Source organism: Lissotriton vulgaris, chromosome 6 (genome assembly GCF_964263255.1).
Source record: "Lissotriton vulgaris chromosome 6, aLisVul1.2, whole genome shotgun sequence".
NCBI classification, from domain to species: domain Eukaryota; kingdom Metazoa; phylum Chordata; class Amphibia; order Caudata; family Salamandridae; genus Lissotriton; species Lissotriton vulgaris.
Genome location: NC_141694.1, coordinates 161,298,965 through 161,320,671, shown reverse-complemented (window position 1 = coordinate 161,320,671; position 21,707 = coordinate 161,298,965). Strand labels below are relative to the sequence as shown.

General features: G+C 42.6%; 1 protein-coding gene across 1 annotated transcript in view; it reads right to left on the bottom strand.

The window, feature by feature from the left end:
• PKHD1 (PKHD1 ciliary IPT domain containing fibrocystin/polyductin) overlaps window positions 1–21,707 on the bottom strand; it is a 2,083,594-nt gene that overhangs the window by 1,749,450 nt on the left and 312,437 nt on the right. The window contains exons 10-11 of the mRNA XM_086926200.1: window positions 11,498–11,537; window positions 6,465–6,535 (exon numbers count right to left, since the gene is read on the bottom strand). Of these exons, the coding sequence (XP_086782326.1) occupies window positions 6,465–6,535; window positions 11,498–11,537 (111 nt within the window). The remainder of the gene's footprint in view (window positions 1–6,464; window positions 6,536–11,497; window positions 11,538–21,707) is intronic.

Here is a 21,707-nt window from a genome sequence, read left to right as displayed (position 1 = left end):
GCGCTATCTGTCGGGCACTACAATCTAAAACAAATTTGGTATTTCACAAACTCCAGGATCACATCTCTCCTTCTCCAGTTATCTCTGTATTTTCATATCGAGATATAGACAATATTAAGGGCACGTTTTATACAGGAAAAATCGCGGTTCAGAGTTTTGTCGTTATTAAATTTTATTGGGCACATCTATTTTTACGTGGCAACACATTTCTGATCATAAATGACTTATTGCGATGTTCTTGTCGCTTTTCAGCATTAGAAGCGTTACACCCGGATCAGTGCAGTACATGTGGGGCAGCGGCCCTGCTCACTCACCGGTGGTCTGGTTTCTGCTCGGATTCTCCCCGGCCGCACCATGTCCAGTCACGTGCAGCCTTGTATGGACCAGGTGCCCTCTGTTGTCACTGCCCCAGGAGTGTGGGGCTCCCTGTGGGACTCGCTCCCCCTCAGCACTGCTGGACGTGCCGCGCTCCCAGGGGAAGGGGCCCTGGCCAGGCTTGTGTGGTGCCCTGTGGCTGCTCTGTACCATCCACTCCATGGACAGCAGGCCCTTCCCGGGCAGAGGCGAGGCTGTCTGCATTCCGACACTTTCAAAGTACTCCACAAAACTATGAATCACTCCCCGAGCCGCCGCTGCTTGACTTGCTGCTTCCACACACTGGCTATTGTAACTTTCGCCAGTGCCTGGCCCTTAAATGGCAGAGCCCAGGAAATGATGCCTCGGACAATAGCCCGAGGAGCGTGCCCTTAATCTCGTGTTCAGGTGATTGTCACATCCGACTAATCCCTGAATTCAGGCGTTAACAAGTGCCGGGGTCCCGATCCTGGCGCCAAGTTCATCTACGAGGCGCTCCGGGCGGGGTAATTGCATCTGGGCTCTTGTATCGCTGCGCAATGTACTTTAGAGGTCTAACCATTCATTGCCTCCATTCTTGTAAATGGATAATGGGGAAATTGTACAAGTTATCTGGCATTTTACGGGCTTCCTTGAGGCTGCATTCTTTTAAGTGATACACTAACACAATGGTACCTGGATCAAAGGCTGCACCGCCGGGGTGATGGTCTCCCATAATGTCCTGCGGGGCTCGTGTAGCCCACCTAATATGTCTGTCGCCGCAACCGCGCCATGGACAGACAGCCGACCAGACCAGCGGCTGTCACGGGCAAAGCCTCTTGGCCAATCAGCTGCATTCCCCTCTGGTTCATTCATGCATCCTTTTGCTGCAGAGAGGGATCGGTGCACTGATCTGCTGAACTGTCACACCACAGCTGTAAATACCACGAGCAACGTTCATATACACATGTAAAATACATCTATCTATCTATCCATACATCCATCCATTACTCCTTTCATCCATTCACCCATCCACCAATCCACCCATCCATCCATCTACCTATCTACCTACCTATCTATGTATGTCTGTCTACCTAGCTATAATCTACCCATCTCTGTCTGTCTGTCGCTGCTGTGTCTGTAAAGGAGTCCCCACAGTTACCCAATGGCGAACATTCGTCGCAGTTGCAGGCATTTTTTAACTTCGAGTAATTGACACGGAATAAACCAGTGGAGCGGACATGCACACAGATGTCATATGTTGAAGATTGCGTCCATAATGCTGCCGGCACTGGGCCTGTTATCCTGTAGACGCAGAAAGACGTAAGTTCTTTCCATGCATGTCATTGTAACCCAAAGAGAGCAATCCGTGACAGACCACAGAAACGACACTTTGGTTTTTCAACACATGCCCATAATAGACCTCGCAAGGACACTGCCTTACAGACGTAAGGTCACCTTTCAATTTTGTGTTGAAAAATCATTATTTTTCTGACTGAATAAAGGTGGCCGGAAGCAGGAGTAAGTGGCGCTTTTTCTTTCCACAATGTCTGAGCGCTGCCGGAAAGGTTATATATTTTTTCAGGTCACACAAGGACACTGCGAAGAACGGGGATAGATTTAAAACATGGGCAGTGAGTCACATGCTCTACTGTACACCACAGCGAAACACAATTTCAGTTTCCGAGAGAAGTAGATGAACAAAAACGTATATTTTCAGTGACCCAGCTGTTTTTCTGAAAGTGAAACTGCAGATCAAGTGTGGCCTGGGTGAAGGGCCAGAAAGAGCCAGGACCAGGGCCGCGCTCACCTCGAGTAGCTGCATGGAGATTTAAGATGTTACTGCAAGCTGATGCACGCGAATATTAAAGTGGAAACTATGACCAGTATCCCACGAACACCGATAACACGCAGAATACCAATATATTAAAAAAGATCAATACACAAATTGCCTTTAACTGGTGGTTCATATTGTGGTTTTGTTGTTGCACGAAGTGTCAAATAGGAGTTCCCACTACTCATCTGAATGCTGTTCTGTATCGACTTCGATAGGATGAATGGCTTAGCCGGCCCTGTAGGGAATTACAATCCTTAACCCGCATTATTATGGACACAGATTTCAGAGAGAAACACGTGTGCAAGTTTTGCTTGCAAGGAATTACATAATCCCATTTCTAACGGGAAATTAAAGGAAATACCATGTATATAAATATCTTGTTCAGCCAATCCTTCTCTGGCGCTGCGTCAAAAATCTGGGGTAGCGATCCGAAGCACTTAGAACAACAACCTCACATATTGCTGTCCACAAAGAAGGGGCAGAATTCCTTTTAAATAATTTATTTGATTAAATGATTAATAACTCGGAACTCCTGAATTCAATGTATATAATGTAATGCATTCCTTAGTTTGGACACAATTCTGTTAAGCGTTAGTCACAAACGGTGGTACAATCCCGGATGGATTGGACAGCATCGGTATTATTTACAGTCGATATATAAACAAGCATTTGGCAAAGCCAATAGGTCTGTTTTGCATTACCAGTTCAAAATAAAACATTTTAAAAGCCTCCTAAGGCAAAAGAAAACCAACATAAACGAGTTCTCTCTACATACAGTGCATTTATTTTGCACATTGATCATTTTGAGATGGAAATAGTCCCCTATGCATTCTACAGCAAGTACTTCATTTGAGGAGGGATGCTACACCAACACGCACTGGCGTTGCCAATAGGTCTCGCAGTAGGAAAGTTGGAGCTATTGGTTTTGTAAATTACATTTTATATTTATATATCGTTATTGGCATTGTCAATAACAATATATAAATATAAAATGTCATTTACAAAACCAATAGCTCCAACTTTCCAAATGCGAAACCTATTGGCAACGCCAGTGCTTGTTTAAAGTAGTCAGGACGTTTAAGAGGTATATTCATTTTTAAATGATTTTTATTATCATTTTCAATGGCAGTAGAAAAGATTGGATGTAAGTAAAATATCGACTTAACAAAACATAGCTGCAATGTTTCCATGGAGCAACGAAGATCCAGGTCTATGCATTTTCAACATTAAAGTTACTTCATGAATAGAATTAATTTCATAACACCTAAACATTTTTTTTTAAACGTGCACTACAAAATGAAATAGTGTATTCGGCAGCCAATTAGGCCCTTAAGATGTTACCAAAAACTATGGGGCTAATTACGAGTCTGGAGGTCCATGGACCGCTGTTTCGCAGTGTTGTGGTTCGACCGACAGATTTTGACTTTTAGCATCATTCTAGCAGTGGACTGCTGGCTGTGCCAGGGAACTGCCGTTCCCTGGCGGTGGTGCGGCAGAAGGGTAATGCAATATGCTGAGCGGGACTGGTGCAGTCACAACAAGCATGTTTCGAGTTCCTCCACCGCCAGCCTTTTCATGGTGGTGATCCCGCCATGAAAAGGCAGCCGGTGGGGAAACAAAGAGGGACCTACAAAGCCTATGTCCCGCTCCTCCCACCATGGATATGCATTCAGGAGAGCACAACATGTGTCCCCGTTTGCTTGCACCCCCAGTTCTAGCACGGCATGGACTTCAGAGTCCATGTCAGCAGGGACATTTTTGGTGTTCCCATTGCAATGCCCTTCTTCAGAGAACTGCCGTGGGAATGCCAAAAGGACTGTCCAGCTGCACAAGTTCAACTCGTAATCAGGCAAGCGGTCTTAGCACAGCTTCAGCAGTGCTGTGCTGGTGCAAAGCCGGCGCAGCACCGCGAAGTCATAATCAGGCCCGGAATTCTAATAAGTTCCCCTGTCCACTTCATGAAACCCTGTCCATGTTTAAAACAAAGTCTGACGTTCATGGGGGTAAGGAAAAACATGCATACAAATACAAAAATACATCAAAAGCTACAGAGTTATGGGCCCAAGCCACAAACTGCTTTTTGTTTTGTGTATAGTAGTACTGAGGACCGTAGTACTAATCATGTGCTATAAAAAATTCTATTCACTAATCTACATGCAGAGGCCTCTGCCATTCCTCTCCTATCTTTTCATATGTGGAGATCTCCACACACGTAGGTATGCAGTTTAGTAGTAAATATGAGTGGGACAAGTGTTGTGACTGAAAAATAAAGAATACTTACTTCTAAATGGGTAGGGTATAGGGAAGGGAGGAAGGGATAAGGAAGGTTTATGGAGGGATAGTTTAATCCAAACACCCACCCACAAATCAGTACGCCCATTGCTATTGTCAACTACTATTCTGAAGTTACTAGTAATAATTTAATGACATTTATTTTAATTAGTTAATATGCTGCCACATTCTATTTCATTAGGTCTTGGTTTATAATAAATAGCCAAAATAGGTTCTTTCTTACAACCCTTTTCACATGGCCACCACTGTAAATGCCATGGTCAGCCTTTGTGTAATTATTTTTCTGGTTTCTTGTTCCCTCACTCACTTACATTATTGGGTAAGCACAATAATAATGCTTACACAAAAATGCTATTTTGAACTCATATGCTCCTTCATCTTGTAGGTAAAACCCACCGGTGCCAAAAATTGATGACGGGAGTGGGAACGGGGGCGTTTAATGAGCCAGGTTATCCTATTGTGGGTGAGATGTCAGTGTTATAATAATTTGGGTATCAACACAGCACACAGCAGTAGCGGTCGGCAGTAGGTGTTTCTATAGGGCGGTGACGTGGGCAGGAGGAGGGGCAGGGTGGGGGGAAATAATGTATGGATTACGGAGTTTTACAGGTAAGTAAACATTTAAATACATAAAACGAATTTCGTTGCGCACACTGCATCACCAAATGTGATGCAGTGTGCGCAACGAAATTCGTTTTATGTATTTAAATGTTTACTTACCTGTAAAACTCCGTAATCCATACATTATTTCCCCCCACCCTGCCCCTCCTCCTGCCCACGTCACCGCCCTATAGAAACACCTACTGCCGACCGCTACTGGCACACAGCACTTTACGAGTAGAGAATAATGCAAAAATTAAATGTCTAGGAACTCGTGGTAATCCTCCTCTTTTAAAATGACGAAAAAACTAAACAAATTGGATTTTCCTTCAATAGATGGGTCATATTTTAGGATGTGGACTAGTTGTTGGAGAAGGCCAAGACAATGTTTGTGAGGGTATATATGAAATCAATAAATACATATTTAATAATAATACATTGTTGAAAAAATGATTATAATAAATTCCTCAATGTATTTTATGGTTTGTTTTGTATTATGCAACATTTAGCGGCATATATAATCAGAACATAAAAAGGTGAGGCAAAGTCAAAAGTCCAGCCAGCTAATATCTCTATGTCTACAACATCCAAGTGCTAAGAAGGCCATGGAAAGGTTTCAAAAATGAAATATGTACAAGTTTAGAATACTCTGCAAATATGAAAGAAGTTGAAATTTGGATGCTAAAAGTTAAGTTGGCAACCTTACCTTGATTTGTGGGAGCAGATCAATGACAGCAAACAGAATCTAGCATAGACCATTGGCAGCACCAACTGATGCATGTTTGCTGTATGCTTGTTTCTGTACCTTAAGTAGCATTCTTCCCAGCCTGGGTACCCGCAAACGAGTGCATCACACACTAAGCTTAGTATTACACATTTTTATTTGTCTGAGTGCAACTGTAAACGCAACATTCTAAATCAGCGTTCAGTGCATTCCGCTCTAACACTTATGTCACTGTTCTACGGAGTCCATCTGCAGCCAAAGGGGTTCCATTGTTTCTAATTTGCAAGACACTACATTTCCGTGCACTGTTTTGAGTTTCAATTTGTCGTAATTGCTTAGGCTTGGTTTCCCTGGCTTTAAGCAATGTTTCGGATGTGAGTTGCAGATCAAACGGTAAACAACCCCTGGGTTAGACATTAAGCCAGATAATAACAGTTACAATAGAACATCCAGTTAGCAACCCATTAGCTGTAATATTAACCTGTAGTTACCCATAAATAGTGTCTGGAAATGAGAGAGTCGGACTTTGAGTTCATTCTTGAGGGTAACGTTGGTTCCCTTGTTTAAAGAGCTCAGAAGTTAAGAAATGACAAAACTAACCCAAGACCGCATCAAGTTTCATATTCTTCAAAATTCAGAAAGAAACTAAGGACAACAGCTGGTGCAGATGCACAGTACCTGGGTGGGTTTGATACAAGAACAATTCCTGTTTTGCACTGATCAACCAGGCATCCTTTGTCACCGCAGCTCTGCAACAAAAGAGGTTGGAAGAGTTACTGAGATTTCCCTTTGTGATACTTATTCCTTGCATGATGGATGCAGTCAACAAATGAGGAAACAGGGAAGTTGATGACTCATGAGGTAGCTACAAGAATTGGAACAGCATTGTAAATTTATAAATCTTGCTTTCATTAGACAATTTTGAGCTTGGAGAGATGTAGTACATTATGGTTGTTCTGGAGATGTAGCAAAGGCTCCAATGTTCCCTGTTATGCTCCAGGGGGCCCAAGCGACCCGCAATGGATATTCTCTAGTGTAAGCATTGTACAGCAGTAGCTGTTTAGGTATAGCCTGCTGTTTGACATGAGCAAACACAGTGACATTCCCCCAGTAGCAATAAGAAACAAAGATGCACACTGTACTTGTCATTGTTGCTGGTGTAGAGAGGGCAGGCAAAAAGTTCCCCTAGACTAGAGTCTCTCTGTGAAAGTAAGGTTGAGAATGGAAGGATGTAACCAGGAGAGGAGGGTGAAATGGCAGGGGAAAATAAAAAATAACTACAGAAAAACAGGAAAAAGAGAGCAGAGGGCAGGTAATGAAAAGTCCAGTGATAAAGAAACATCCATATGCACGCATATATCTGTATCAGTGTACAAGAGAGCAATCAAGAGAATTACGACAGAGATAAGAGAATCTGCGCTCCCTAATGCACTGCTTATGATCTCACATGTTACCTTGAGGACAGCAGTACTCATTTGTAATTTGAAAATCTAAAGAGGGATATCAATTATATACTTTAACATGTCATGAGTAATCTAATATGTGAGGTCATAAGCGGTGAGTGATGGGGACACAAGGTATAGTTAACGGAGTAAACTATAACTGGTGTATTTCAGTGGTTTGGGGTTTTTTAACATTCAATCATGTTTCATTTCAACACACAACTATAGCGTCACTTTGACCTTTAGTTTATTAGGTGAATGAGTAAATGAGTAGCATGCGTAAACAGATATGAAAAGGATGATTATGTAGTGATGCAGAAATATTCCTTTTTGACTATTTTGACTATTTTAGCAGTTTAAAAAATGCATTGAACCTCAAATTACTAAATTGAACCTCCCCTCAAATTTTGAATCTGCTGCTTTCATACCTGTACTAACATCTCAATACTCATTTACTGGAGCCTGCCCTTCAGAAGAGATTTTAAATAAAACAGCTACTATTCCAACCAAAGGGCGTTCAGGAATGCCTCAGTTTTGTCTTGAATACAAAATGTTAGTGCTTTACTTGTTCATTAGAACTCTGTGCTGAGGCTGGTGCTGATTACTAGGGAGTTAAGTGATGGACTGCTTCTGGTGTTGGAAGTACGTGTTTCACTCTGCATTTCATAATATTGTACGGACATGGATGAGGAATATATTTGAGAACTCATAAAAAAATAATGGGTCCTCATTTAAGCCTTTTAGAGAATTAACCGTGATTTGTTTGATGAAAAAAAACCCTCATCTCTATATTTGCTGCAGTATCCTCTGTAGGAAATGCTTTCATTTTTGTAGCTATGATTGGATCAAGATGGCGTTCGGGTGTGCCACATTTTTGTCATACTTATAGAACATTAGCACTCTAGTTGTTCATAATGACACTGTGGAGAAGCTGTAGTAGAGCACTGGGGAATCAACTGACAGGCTGCTACTGATGTTACAAGTACATGTTTTACTCAGAATTTCAGACTTAGTTCTCACACGGCTGAGCAACATAGTGCGAATGTATAGAACATGTGCTCTCATTTTAGCTTCTGAAGAACCTTCCATAACCTCTATGAGAATATCATTGAGAGAAAACAGTTTGCTCTCAGTCATGGTTCATCAAATCCCAGCACAGGATAAGTATTTTTCACTGAGTAAAATCACCTTGGAACACAACACAATTCCTAAAACCAATATGTTGCCACCAACAAACAATTTATATTGTGACTATACTGGCTGCCACAACATTTTGCTCATTTTGTAGCCAGCCAATCATGATCAAATAGTCCCCTTTAAAGTTGTCAGTCAGAGCATATCTGGACACCAACGATTCAACTATCACTAACCTTTTCTGGTGGTTTACTCCTTCATGGTTACCCATAGCACCTGTTTCAAGTAGGCTTGGGAAAAGTTGTAACTACACAGTAAAAAACACAATCGACCCAACCACGAATGGCACCTTCACTTTTAACCCAGGAGGTCAACAATGGAACATTTGGGTAATTTTGACTGTGGAACTACAAGAGACAGTTCTTGTAACATGAGCAAATGGAAAAACAACTCAAAACCTTTGAGATACATTTTTACCCGAATTGATTATTCTGGTAATTGTTTAAGCATGAAATGCATTAGTTGTTTTTTAATTAATTTAAATTCATTTTAATTTGTTAGCTTGTAAAGCGCACTGCTACCCGTAGTTTTCCTGGCACTGTATAACGCTGGGGAACCCGTCCTGGCTTTCCCTGTGAGATGGTCCCTATTGGGCACCCACAAGGTGAAACCAGGCATCCCCGGCATTGATTGGGCCGTTTGTGGAGATTAAGCAAGCTATTGCCCAGAGTTGCTGAGTGGAACCCATGGTTAGAGTGGCACCAAAGGCGAGATTTATCGAGTCCACTGACATTGGCCCAACACCCTGCCGCGTCGGGAATTGAACCCTGGTCCCGGGCTGACCTCTGCTTCTGGGTCTGCAGCCTCTAACCAGTGAGCCACAATACTCCACTTAACTGGAAGAAAGTGCCATTGAGACTGATGGGCTACTGTCCATACAGTCGCAACTTCTGCTTCTTGTCTTGAAGACTCCTCCCTCTGCTTTGTTCAGCACTTGGTCATTTGGGATTTGGACTTTACAGGGAAAGCATCACTCTATTTTCTTTTCTGCAATTTGTGCTGCAATTGTTGAATTCATTGATTGAATTTTTGCTGCTCCCCACCAGCCTGCCATAGGTCCCTCATAGGCTCTTTCCATGCCATATGCAGCAAAATGCCGGCACTCAGAGCTGATGGCAGCGATTTGCTGAAGTTGGCTCACCAATTGTTCCATGCTATTCACTACAGTGGAAGCAAAATGTGACTGACTGTTCAGCACAGAAGCGGGTAAGGAGAGCTGACCCAAAGTCCCTCTCTGAATGTATGTATTTGGGCTTTCTATTTCCTATTTGTATTTCATTACATGAGGGAGGTGAAAAAGATAAAGCATTCTCTAGCCATGCCTACTAATGTTTTTGAACAACATAGTGTGACCGATCTTTAGAAGTGATCATGAATCAAAACTTGTTACCAATCGCAAGTAGTAAATCAACCAATAACATAGATCGTATTCAATATGTGGTCCATAAGGATAAATACCAGATGCATGTCCACAACTGTGTCCTAAATGTATTTTTTGCAAATCTCCTGTCGTTTATCAATATGCTTTCCCTAGGTATAGACTAGGCTTCGGTGACATCAATTATTGTGATGTCATCAGGATCAATGTCATGTGGCATCACTAAATGGGATTCAGGGTCAAAGGTCCAATGCTGTCTCTTCCTGTGATGTCATTGAGGTCAAAGGTTCTGTAATGTCACTTCAGCTGGTCTTGCCCCTTTGAATAAACGTTTATGCTCTGCAGGCTTCAAATCAGGTCAAATACCAGTAAGATGCCTTGGCAGGATAATGCACCTGCTATGGAACAGCCACGTTAGTATTATTGTATCAGATATTGGTATGCAGTTAGCAGGGCTGCAGGGTTTTGCATGATAGAAAGATCTATGTGAATCTTGCAAGAAGCTGGAATAATGAATGTGTTTTTTTTTTAAATGATCGAAGATGCACATACAAGATCGGTCTGTCAATTATTGTTGAACTCCTAAAGAGGGAGATCTTAGGAAGTTTGAACATATACGAAGAAAGATCTCGGAGCACTGTCGGCTTTCTCTCTCATATATTAAAAGAACAAATACAAAAACTGCTGCTATGTATTTTTGTTGCATCAAAAAAATAGAACTGTAGATCATGTAGTCCCTCGTGCCCAATCTTAAAAATATTTTGAAACTGTGTGTGTGTGTGTGTGAATCTGATAAAAAACAAATGGACAAAAAACGGCTTTAACACTGAAAAGGCTTAGCTTACCTTGCTCCTTTTGAGAAATCAGACACTCTTACTGTGTGCAATCACGCCCTTTGATGCCATTCCCTGCTTGAGCGGAGGGTAAAGTTGTCCCGAGGAGTCAAAGGACCACCTCAAAGTGCAGGTGGAAGTGTGCCTGTGCCTGGAGTGCTGGTAACCTTCGAACACGCAGACAACCCACCTCTCAAGCCAATGGCGCACCCTAGAGGAGCTATACCATCCCAGACTCTCATCCACCCTCCAGAAACCCAAAGGGGCTTATTTATGAGCCCCTTGCGCCAGTTTTGCACCGCCGTTGTGTCACTTTTAGTGACGCAGCAGTGATGTAAATAATGCGCCATGTTGCGCAATATTTATGAAGTTACACATCTAGGCATCACTTTGTAAGCCCCTGCGCTACATTATACCTGCGTCAGGTGTAATGTATGCAGGGTGGGCGTTCCCCCGCAAGAAAAAGTCCTAGGAGTGGCGCAGCGAAATCTATGAGATTTTGCTGCGTCACTTCTAGGACGGCAATGTGTCACAACCTAACACCTCCCTCACAGCAGGCGTAAGGGTGACGCAGGCCCTTTCACATGGGGCTTGCCCCATGCGAAAGGAACATTGCTGGAGTTGCGTTGGGCTGACGTATCTGTCCTTCCTTGCGACATGATGCGTCATATTGTAAATATGATGCATCATTGGTGTCAGAAGGAGGGCACACTGAGAAGTGGCGGATCGCTGCTTTCACGCAGAATTCCGCCACTTCTTGTAAATGTCGCCCAAAGTGTTCAATATGACCTCGGAGGCTATTAGAGAAAATTCGGGACCTTCAATAAATCTCACAATCGTTCTTTATTAGAATGTTCCACTTACTTTCCAATGTTGAACACAGAAAAGCTAACGTTGTGTGAGCCTGTAATGAGAAAAATAACAACATTTTGGTCACATATGAAGTAAATAGCGTCATACAGGAGGAGCGCACTTAATGCACTCAAACCATTATTGAAATGGGAAACGGCGAAGCAAAGTTCAATATTTGCAGGAAGCTTAAATGTAATACTGGAAGAGAAAGCTTTCCATTTTTCTTCAAACATGTTTGTTTCCATTAAGATGAGAAACGTTCATCCATCATACGAATTAGCAACACAGGTTCATTATTTAGCCGATATTCCTGCACTATGGTTCAGCTATGGTGGCCACTTACAACTTCCATTAGGTAAGAGACTTTTCCTACCATTGCTCGTTATAGGCGTAAGTAAATATTCTTCTTGTTTCACAGGCATTGAGGATTAATATTGCTTTTAGGGAACTGTTGGCTCACACAATGACACGTTGAAGCATATTGCAACACTGTTTTCATCGAAAAGTTCATTATTGCTGAATGTGGAGTTTAATTTGCAAATGCTCTTCACATGTAGAAATAACCCCATAAATCGAACTACATTAAAATTCGATTCTCTGGCAGACAAGGCCATGTCGATGGTAAAGACACCGATAAACCCTAGAGACACTTCAATAATACTTGGATAGTGGACAACAGCCTGACAACTCCCGCAAATCTAATCCCAAATCTAGCAGTTAACAGTAAACCAGTGCACAAACTGGTCAGGTACAAAAACAGGCCGGAAGGCAGGAAAGATTTATGGAAGACAGTGATCTCACATATATGAACATCTTTTTCATATCATATCATCCATAAACATATATGGAAACTGTAAGAAATATGGTTACTGTGCTCAACCTCTGGTAGCTTGGCATGGAACAATCAGGCTTAACTTAGAGGCAATGTGTAAAGTATTTATACAGCACTCAAAACAGTAACAAAACACATACAAATTCCTACATCATCTTAGAAAAATAGAGCGGAATATAATAAAATTTTTTAACCCAAAACAAAAAAAATCCTATTAGTAGAAAGAGAGATATGCAATTTTAGAAGATTTAAGTGAAAATAGTGCCTGAAATCACAAGGCACCAACCACAGCTATCTGGTTTTGCCAGACCAAGTGAAAGTCACAGGTTCAGGCCGACCGCAATGGAGTGCTGCTGGCTACAGGGACCAGGTTAGTTGTGCTAAAAGAGTTACCTTCAAGTCCAGAGCAACAGGTTCTATTCACGGTGGAACTGGCCACGAGGCACAGAGAGAACATCGTGGATATCCATCGAAGGAATGTGAAGAGCAGGCAGGGTGTCGCGGACTGTCGTCGCATGAGTGTTAAGCTCCTGTTGGTGTTGTTGACGGTCCTTAATGGCACTTGGCATTGACGTTCCCTGTGAGCGGTCGATGCTGTAGCACAAAGCGTTGCTTTGCCAGATCTTCGCTTTGGTGATGGATGCAAGCAACAAGGTTTTGGTACCAACAAGCATATTCACGTTCATGAAATCCCCCAAAAACCTCAAGGCAGCTCAACTGAAACCACACCAAGTGTCCAGGGCCTGAGAGGCACCACTTGGGGATCAGACATCACTCCTGCAGAGGCTAGCAGGTTTCTGACAGTATTAATGTATTAATACCTTTCAGATTCCCCTGATGACGGGCTTTTCTTAATAGCCCAAAATGCATTGGGACTTTTAAAATCACTGTTTAAGCTGATGAAAAGCAATATCAGTTGTCATGTTATGAATCGCATCTGCAACTATCAAGAATAAAAGCAGATCCACAGCAACTTTATGATTTGAAGATTGGACAATTAAATTTTTTGATTCATTGAATATTTGAATTAGAACTGTTGTTAAATAATTCGCAGCTATTATACACTTTCAAATATTGCTTTCAGCTTTCTAAAAGTGGCATTTTCAGAATTGTGAAAAGAATCTGACTTTACCATTAAAGCGGGCTTTTAAATATAATTCTTTAGACACCAAACTCGATATTCCCAGCTCCTCCCAATTGAAAGTTATCACTTATTAAATGTAAGAAGTTAACCCAATGTTATCCTATGGGAGAGGTTGGTCTTGCAGTAGTAAAAAACTGATTTAGGAGTGTTTCACTACAAGGACATGTAAAACTTTTTAAATAAACTGCACCATGTTCTCCGTGCCATTTAGGGCCTACTCTAGGATGACATATATGCAATTAAAAATAAGGTTGGGCCTGGCAAAAGGTTTATTTGGCCATGTTGATATGTTGGTTCAAAGCTACACAAACAGGATGCAATGGCAGGCCTGAGACAGGTTTAAAGGGCTACCTATTTGGGTGGCACAATGAGTGCAGCAGGCCCTCTAGTAGGATTTAACTTAGAGTTCCTGGGCACATATAACATATAGTTCCACTTTAGTAGGGACTTAGTAGTAAATTAAATGTACCAATTCAGTATAAGCCAATCTTATCAACTTTCAAGGAGACAGCACAAGAAATTTCCACTGGTTAGCACTGGCAAAGTGCGCAGAGTCCTAAAGGCCAAGAAAAATTGGTTCAGAAAATAGGAGGCTGAAGGCAATGAGTTTGGGGATGGCTTTGAAAAAAGGCTAAGTCCAACTAAAGATACAACTAACATGTAAGAAAAACTATTCTCCCGTTGTAGGCCTGCACCATAGAAATAGTGACACAAAGTACCAATATTAATGCCTAATTTGCTAACATGTAAATTCATGGGCCCAAAGTTTCCTTAGAAACCAGCGGCTTGTGATGCTGAATATTGGTGTCGTCCGAATACCAAGGAAGCATAGTCTTGATTCTAGCCCATTTCTCTGTCTTTCATCCCACTGCAACACCTTTCTCTTTAGTTCACTTTTGTGGGTTCTTTTTAGGCTGGATTGGTATAGCAGCTGTTCTCTATGTAATACATATTGCTATAATTCCTTTCATATATACATTAAGTGGGCTTTGGCTTCACCACAGAAGTCTTACTCTGTCACCTTTTGCTATTGACATTTAATTACACCTTTCGTGAAACGTTACTATTGGGATGCACGAGGGACTATCTAATATTTGAGATGTGCACCCAGCCTTCACACAAATTCAGTTCTTAAGCTCCTTCATACATTAATACTGCAAACATTTGTTGCTACTTTTTCCTAACATCTGTAAAGACAGTAGGGTAGGCTTTTCGCATGATAAATAGCATATGCACATTAAATGCATGTAAACACCCTTTGTTTACATACAGGAGCACACTAAATCCAACTCTAGTGATTTTGAAAATACATGTTTAGTTGGTATCAAAAGGAAGGAGTAGGGGGCGGTTACTGCTCTCACCGGAGCAGAAGGTCCACACACGACGTGCCCAAATTATACGTATATACAAAGGTTGTCGTGTTGTTCCTCATGAAAGAGAGAAATAGAGATACAGTCTACAATGCAAGTGGATTAGAACAGGGTAGCCTGATGGTCACCCTGGGAATCCATGTTGTTGGATTTAATGCCCTCACACACCCTTTCAGGTGTCATGCTTCATCATTTGGGCCTGCTCCTCGTTGGGTCGGCGGTGCAATACCCAACGGGCAACACCTCATAGAGGGGCTCTTTAGCGGAGATCTTTTTCCAACTGCCGTATGGATGAAGTGCGGGTATGGGGCCAGAATTTAGGGTAGACGGGATTTTGTAAATTAAAATAAAGCTAGTGGTACCGGGAATGTTTTATTCAGAAGGGCCACTGCTTTAGTTAAAAATGATTTCCTAGAGGAGAGTAGTGGAAAGTGATGTTTCCCGCTCTCATCTGGAATTTATTGCAGTCCGGTCAACATGTTTCTCGCTACTCTAAATTTTGTTGAGCGATTCTTCAGGACCAGGGGGACTAGTTAGCAAGTATCTAGAAATGTATGTAACTGTCTACACTGTTACCACAGAGTATGGTGTATGTAAGCTCGTATGGCTACCACACTAGTGGGTGAAGGGAAGAACAATATTATATTACCCTTCTTCAGCTTGTGTTTGTTAATACCTGTTGGAGGAAAAGGGGAGAGCATATCACAAACAATTTGTAAAACGTTGCATTATTGACTGTAATACTTGTGTGTTCCGCATGCCGATGTGAGTCATGCGTGTCATAACATTGTTACACAAGTGTGTCAAGCACTCTCAAACGTGGGATTTCAGTGGGAGTGACATGTGAAGGAAAAGACCTTGCAATTAAAAGTGAAAACCCACTTGGTCTTCATTGCACGCAGTTATTCACAACTCACCTAAAGTTAAAAACAATCAGACAACGACAGTGTCCAGCGGGTAAAGCTTCGGGGAGTTCTTCTCTCCGGTGAGGGCAGTAACCGCCCCCTACTCCTTCCTTTTGATACCCGTAGGAGTGTCTCTAATTGGTGGGTAAGATTAGTTCTGTCCCCCTATCTACTTCCTTTGCCTAGCCAAAACCAGCCAGGCTTGGATTTCCAATCAACATCCCATCTCAGTCCACCCCCATTCAATATGGAAGGACAAGGACTGAGTTTTGGCGAGGATGATGCCGCAGCTATCCTCAGAACTCCCTCTATTTTAAACTTGGATAACGACACAGCAACAGGAAGCAATACTGCTGACTGGAAAACACTCTCTGACCTCAAGAGAGAGTGGATAAGGGTCAGCTTACATGGCGCTTTAATGGCAGAATATTTCAAGGCCAAAATTGCCCCAAATGGATTGATTGTTAAAAACTTCCCCCGGATATTCTGGGAAGACGGTCAATTCAAGGTCGAATGGTCCCAGGTATCCTGGAAGTGCACACTTGACTTATTGATCTTAATTGTCAATACTTCCAAACTCTTGGCCGATGCCTTGTTAGAAAAAATCCAGGCATTAGAAGCAACACTGAAGAACGCAGGGAACAATCCAGGTTTCAAAACAAAACTGGCAGAAATCAACAAAGAAATCAGTGAACACAAGGACTATCTGATGTAACAAAAAGTCAGTAAATTACAAAAGGATATTGACCGTTTTGACAAGGAGAAAGTATACCCGTACCTTAAAAAAGACTATACCCCTTTGGGTTCAGGATACCTCTCCGATTCTAGCAACAACTCCTCAAGAAGAGGGTCCTATAGCGACAGCAACTCCAGTGGGGACGAATGGCAAGCCAGTCCATGACGGGGTGGAAGAGGTGGGAGACAGGGACAATATTCACAGCCCCCTCCACAGTTACCTTTCCCAGGACACCCAATTTGGCAGTATCCACAATTCCCACATGCCATTCCACAATTTGGACCACAGTACCCTCCTCAATTTGCCCCCCAAGGTAATCGGCCTTTTGTAGACAGAGGCTGGGGCAGAGGGCGAGGGCGAAAGATAGGGAATGCAACCGACAAACGGGTGCAATGGGAGGACACGACACCTCAAGGGATGGACACCCGGATCAAAACGAGCAAAAAATGAGTCTCGTAGTCAACCTCTCCTCACTCCAGCTAACAGAGGACCAAGAAAAGGTCCTCCAAAAAGGGCTGGGCTTTGTCCCAACACCTAGAACTGATAACTTTCTCCAAACTGTCGAATTACAAAAATTCTTCAGAAAAATAAGACTGCACGCCTTCTTCGACGGGAAACCACACAAACCCATCGATGACTCCGGGCTACACAATGCCTCTACCTTTACCCCCCATAGTGGCATGGTGCCCAGTGAAGTACTTACTTTTGAACAAGCAGTCTTGAGAGACATCAACAATGTAACAAATCTCTCGACACATAGCAATATGTCTAAAGAAGAAAGGAACATTCTTGACACTTTATCCAACGACCCGTTGATAACAATTAAACAAGCTGACAAGGGGGGCACTACTGTAATAATGGACACGGTGGATTATGAGATAGAGTGTCAAAGGCAACTCGATGACACAAAATACTACAAAGCCATCACCCAAAACCCAACAGAACGACTCACACTATCAATTGTGAGCATGGTGGAGTCAGCGGAATGTCACGGCTGGCTTAGTAAAAAGGAGGCGGACTTTCTAGTGAAAAAGAACCCGAGGGTCCCGTATTTTTATACGCTGGCCAAAATACACAACGGGGTCACGCCAGTACCGGGTCGCCCTATAGCCTCAGGGATAGACTCAGTATTGGAACCTCTTTCAAAATTTTGCGACCACTTTTTACAACCCCTTGTAAAACAAATACCCTCCTATATTCAGGATACTACAGATCTACTACGTCTACTACAGGAATATGGTGAGCCTGAACCCATTAACTTCCTCATAACCCTAGATGTTGAGGCCCTCTACACCAACATCCCTCAGAGGGCCTCCCTAGGTGTTATGGCAACTGTTCTCGAAAAAACTGAATGGGCGTCTGCAACGCCCATCAGCTTTGTAATGGAATGTGCAGAAAAAGTTCTTACTGAGAACTATTTTGAATTCAAGGGAACCTACTACCATCAAATACAGGGAACTTGCATGGGGAGCACGGTAGCCCCTAGTATAGCATGCCTGTACATGGCCAGTTTTGAAGAGACCCACATATCGTCTTTGACTAATCCCTTCCATGAGACCATAAAGTTATGGAAACGTTACATAGACGATATCCTGATTTTTTGTTCAGGAAACGAAGACTCATACAAAGATTTTTTTGAATGGATAAATGGTCTCAATCCATATCTGTCCTTTACCATAACGGTCTCAAGACATCACATAGCATTCCTTGACCTAAAAATAAGTATAGAAGGGGGATCCCTCAGTACTACTACTTAATTCAAGAAAAGTACGGACCGCAATAGCTTGCTCCATTACCACAGCCATCATCCAAGAGCCCTACGATCCAACTTACCGTTTGGGCAATTCCTCAGGATACGGCGTAATTGCAGTACCATGGCCAATTACAAAACTGAATCTGCTATCCTTTCAAGGAACCTGAGAGAAAGAGGATATCCCACTAGAGATATAAGAAGAAGCTTAAAAAGAGCACAGAATAATAACAGGGAGAGCCTAATTGAACCAAGAGAAAGAAGTCCCACAACTGATCAACCTATGACATGCGTGACAACTTTCACACCAGTATCCAACCAAATAAGGAAAATTGTGAAACGACATTGGTCTATTCTCAACACAGGCACTCTTAACATAGACCAACCTAGGTTCGCCTTCAAAAGGTCTAGGAACATGAAAGACATCCTCATTCACACCAGACCCAAGACAAAAAATGAACCCAATCGACAAGTAAGACTATGGAACCTGCCACCAGTCACTGGACACTATCCTTGTGGTGGTTGTGCTGCGTGCCCGCTCACTAAAAAATACAAATACATCACCTTATCTGATACATTCAAGTGGGAAATGAGAGGCCACACAAACTGTAATAGCACAAATTGCATTTACCTGATCATATGTCCTTGCAACCTATATTACATAGGTATGACGACACGCAAGGTAAATACTAGGATTTCTGAACACCGAAGCAACTTCAGGTGTAAAAAAAGCAACACCAAGATGTGCAGGCATTTTTTAGAAATGCAACACACACCAGATTCCCTCCAATGGCTTATCCTAGAAGCGAGTCAACAGACATCGAAGGAAGGGCTGTTCTATAAAGAACAGAGTTGGATCCACAGATTATCCTCCGACAGCAAGGGGCTGAATGAAGATATACCCAGGGCAAGCCTCTGACATGATCGCTGAACTCACAGTCATCACTAGGCGTACACTGACTAAATATCCAATAAGCAACACCTTCTCCCAAAGTCCTAGGGAAACAAACTCCTAGTACACAACCTTGATGTAACCCCCACCACCCTGGAAGTCCACAGATGTGATACTAACTATAGGGTGCTATTCAATAATACCCTTCCAATAAGAGGTAATACACCTCAGCAGTAGGACTCCCATAATATATCAACACCACTCCAAGATGGCCGAGGCAGTTCCGACTGCAAGACTTAATACTAGATACACTCTATCAACAGTGTGTTAGCACCCACAACCAAATTGAACAGGCATCTCTACTTGTCAAACAGTTAAATAAACAAACGACCGTGTTTGATTTAATACAATTACATTATTTGGTCCTAGTTGGCATAATAGTCTATGACATGAATAAATAGCACTAATTCCCGAACTTGGGCATAATTATATTATTCATAATTTGGTTTAATAATACGCCAGCTTCCAATATTTGTATACTACGCCCTACTGAACAGATCCCTTGAGCGTTAGAATACATTTAGTTCACTACCACTAACCACTACAATATGGCCGCTAATATCACCAACCAATCGGGTTCGTGGTCCCTTTTCCCTTAAAAATGAAAGCAACTCCTCCCACTGCCTCCACCCGGTTCCAGCGGCGATGGGTAGGTGCTTGTCATGCAGCTCAGGATATTACCAAGTAAGTGGCAGTTACCCTAACAATGTGCCCTAAGCACAATATAGTCACGCAGCATAATGTTTTAACGTGCACGCCAAGCAAACTGTATCCAGTCGGCATTTAATACTAACGCTGCATGAGCCTAAACGTAATGCCATAGATATCGGTAGGCGTGTGCGGGCGGAACATCTACCGCGCTCCCAAACGCTTCCGGAGTGCCGGCGAGATGCCCTGCACGTTGCGCTTCTGAGGACTCTTTAACCAGGCACAACACTTTTAGTAACGCTTACCGCACTCCGAATCGGACAGAAACGGGATTCCAAAATTCCGGCCTGGGACCGTGCACGTATCAGGCACTCTATTTACCTGAGCCCAAACATAATGCCATAGTCATTGTTAGGCGTGTGCCGGCGGGACATTTACCGCTCTCCGAAACGTCACCGGGGTGCCGGTGAGATGCCCTGCACGTCGCGCTTCTGAGGACTCTATAACCAGGCATACAACTCAATAAAGCCTACCGCACTCCGAATCGGAAAGGAACGGGATTCTAAAAATCCCAGCCTGAGACCATGCACTTTGTGCTTTACCGAAATCTACAATCAGGCACTCTATTTACCTGGGAAACGGTCTGTGTCTGACTTGTTAGTCCACACTCGACCGCGCTAAATATCAGGAGCCAGATTCAACCTATCTACTTATAAAGAGCTGACCCCACCTACCCCTTGGGCTCCTAAGCCATAAATATTACTTAGAGGACTTAGACCACACCCTGTAAAGTTTCATAGCCCTCTAGACACACTTATTTTAGGGGATTTATATTCCAAACCCCAAACCAAGCCATTATGACTGACATTCCTGGATTAATCACTACACTACCATTAAACAATAACTGCATGATAGTCTATGTATATATTCGTAGGACATCAACATTAGATTGCTACTACCATTCAGTCTATGTTTTTCTGTACATACCATTGAGATCTCTTCCTCTATATAGCATTGTGGTAGAAGAACTCCCTGAAGCTTTACCCGCTGGACACTGTCGTTGTCTGATTGTTTTTAACTTTAGTTGAGTTGTGAATAACTGCGTGCAATGAAGACCAAGTGGGTTTTCACTTTTAATTGCAAGGTCTTTTCCTTCACATGTCACTCCCACTGAAATCCCACGTTTGAGAGTGCTTGACACACTTGTGTAACAATGTTATGACACGCATGACTCACATCGGCATGCGGAACACACAAGTATTACAGTCAATAATGCAACGTTTTACAAATTGTTTGTGATATGCTCTCCCCTTTTCCTCCAACAGGTATTAACAATCACACCTGAAGAAGGGTAATATAATATTGTTCTTCCCTTCACCCACTAGTGTGGTAGCCATACGAGCTTACATACACCATACTCCGTGGTAACAGTGTAGACAGTTACATACATTTCTAGATAATTGCTAACTAGTCCCCCTGGTCCTGAAGAATTGCTCAACAAAATTTAGAGTAGCGAGAAACATGTTGACCGGACTGCAATAAATTCCAGATGAGAGCGGGAAACATCACTTTCCACTACTCTCCTCTAGGAAATAATTTTTAACTAAAGCAGTGGCCCTTCTGAATAAAGCATTCCCGGTACCACTAGCTTTATTTTAATTTACAAAATCCCGTCTACCCTAAATTATGGCCCCATACCCGCACTTCATCCATACAGCAGTTGGAAAAAGATCTCCGCTAAAGAGCCCCTCTATGAGGTGTTGCCCGTTGGGTATTGCACCGCCGACCCAACGAGGAGCAGGCCCAAATGATGAAGCATGACACCTGAAAGGGTGTGTGAGGGTATTAAATCCAACAAAATGGATTCCCAGGGTGACCATCAGGC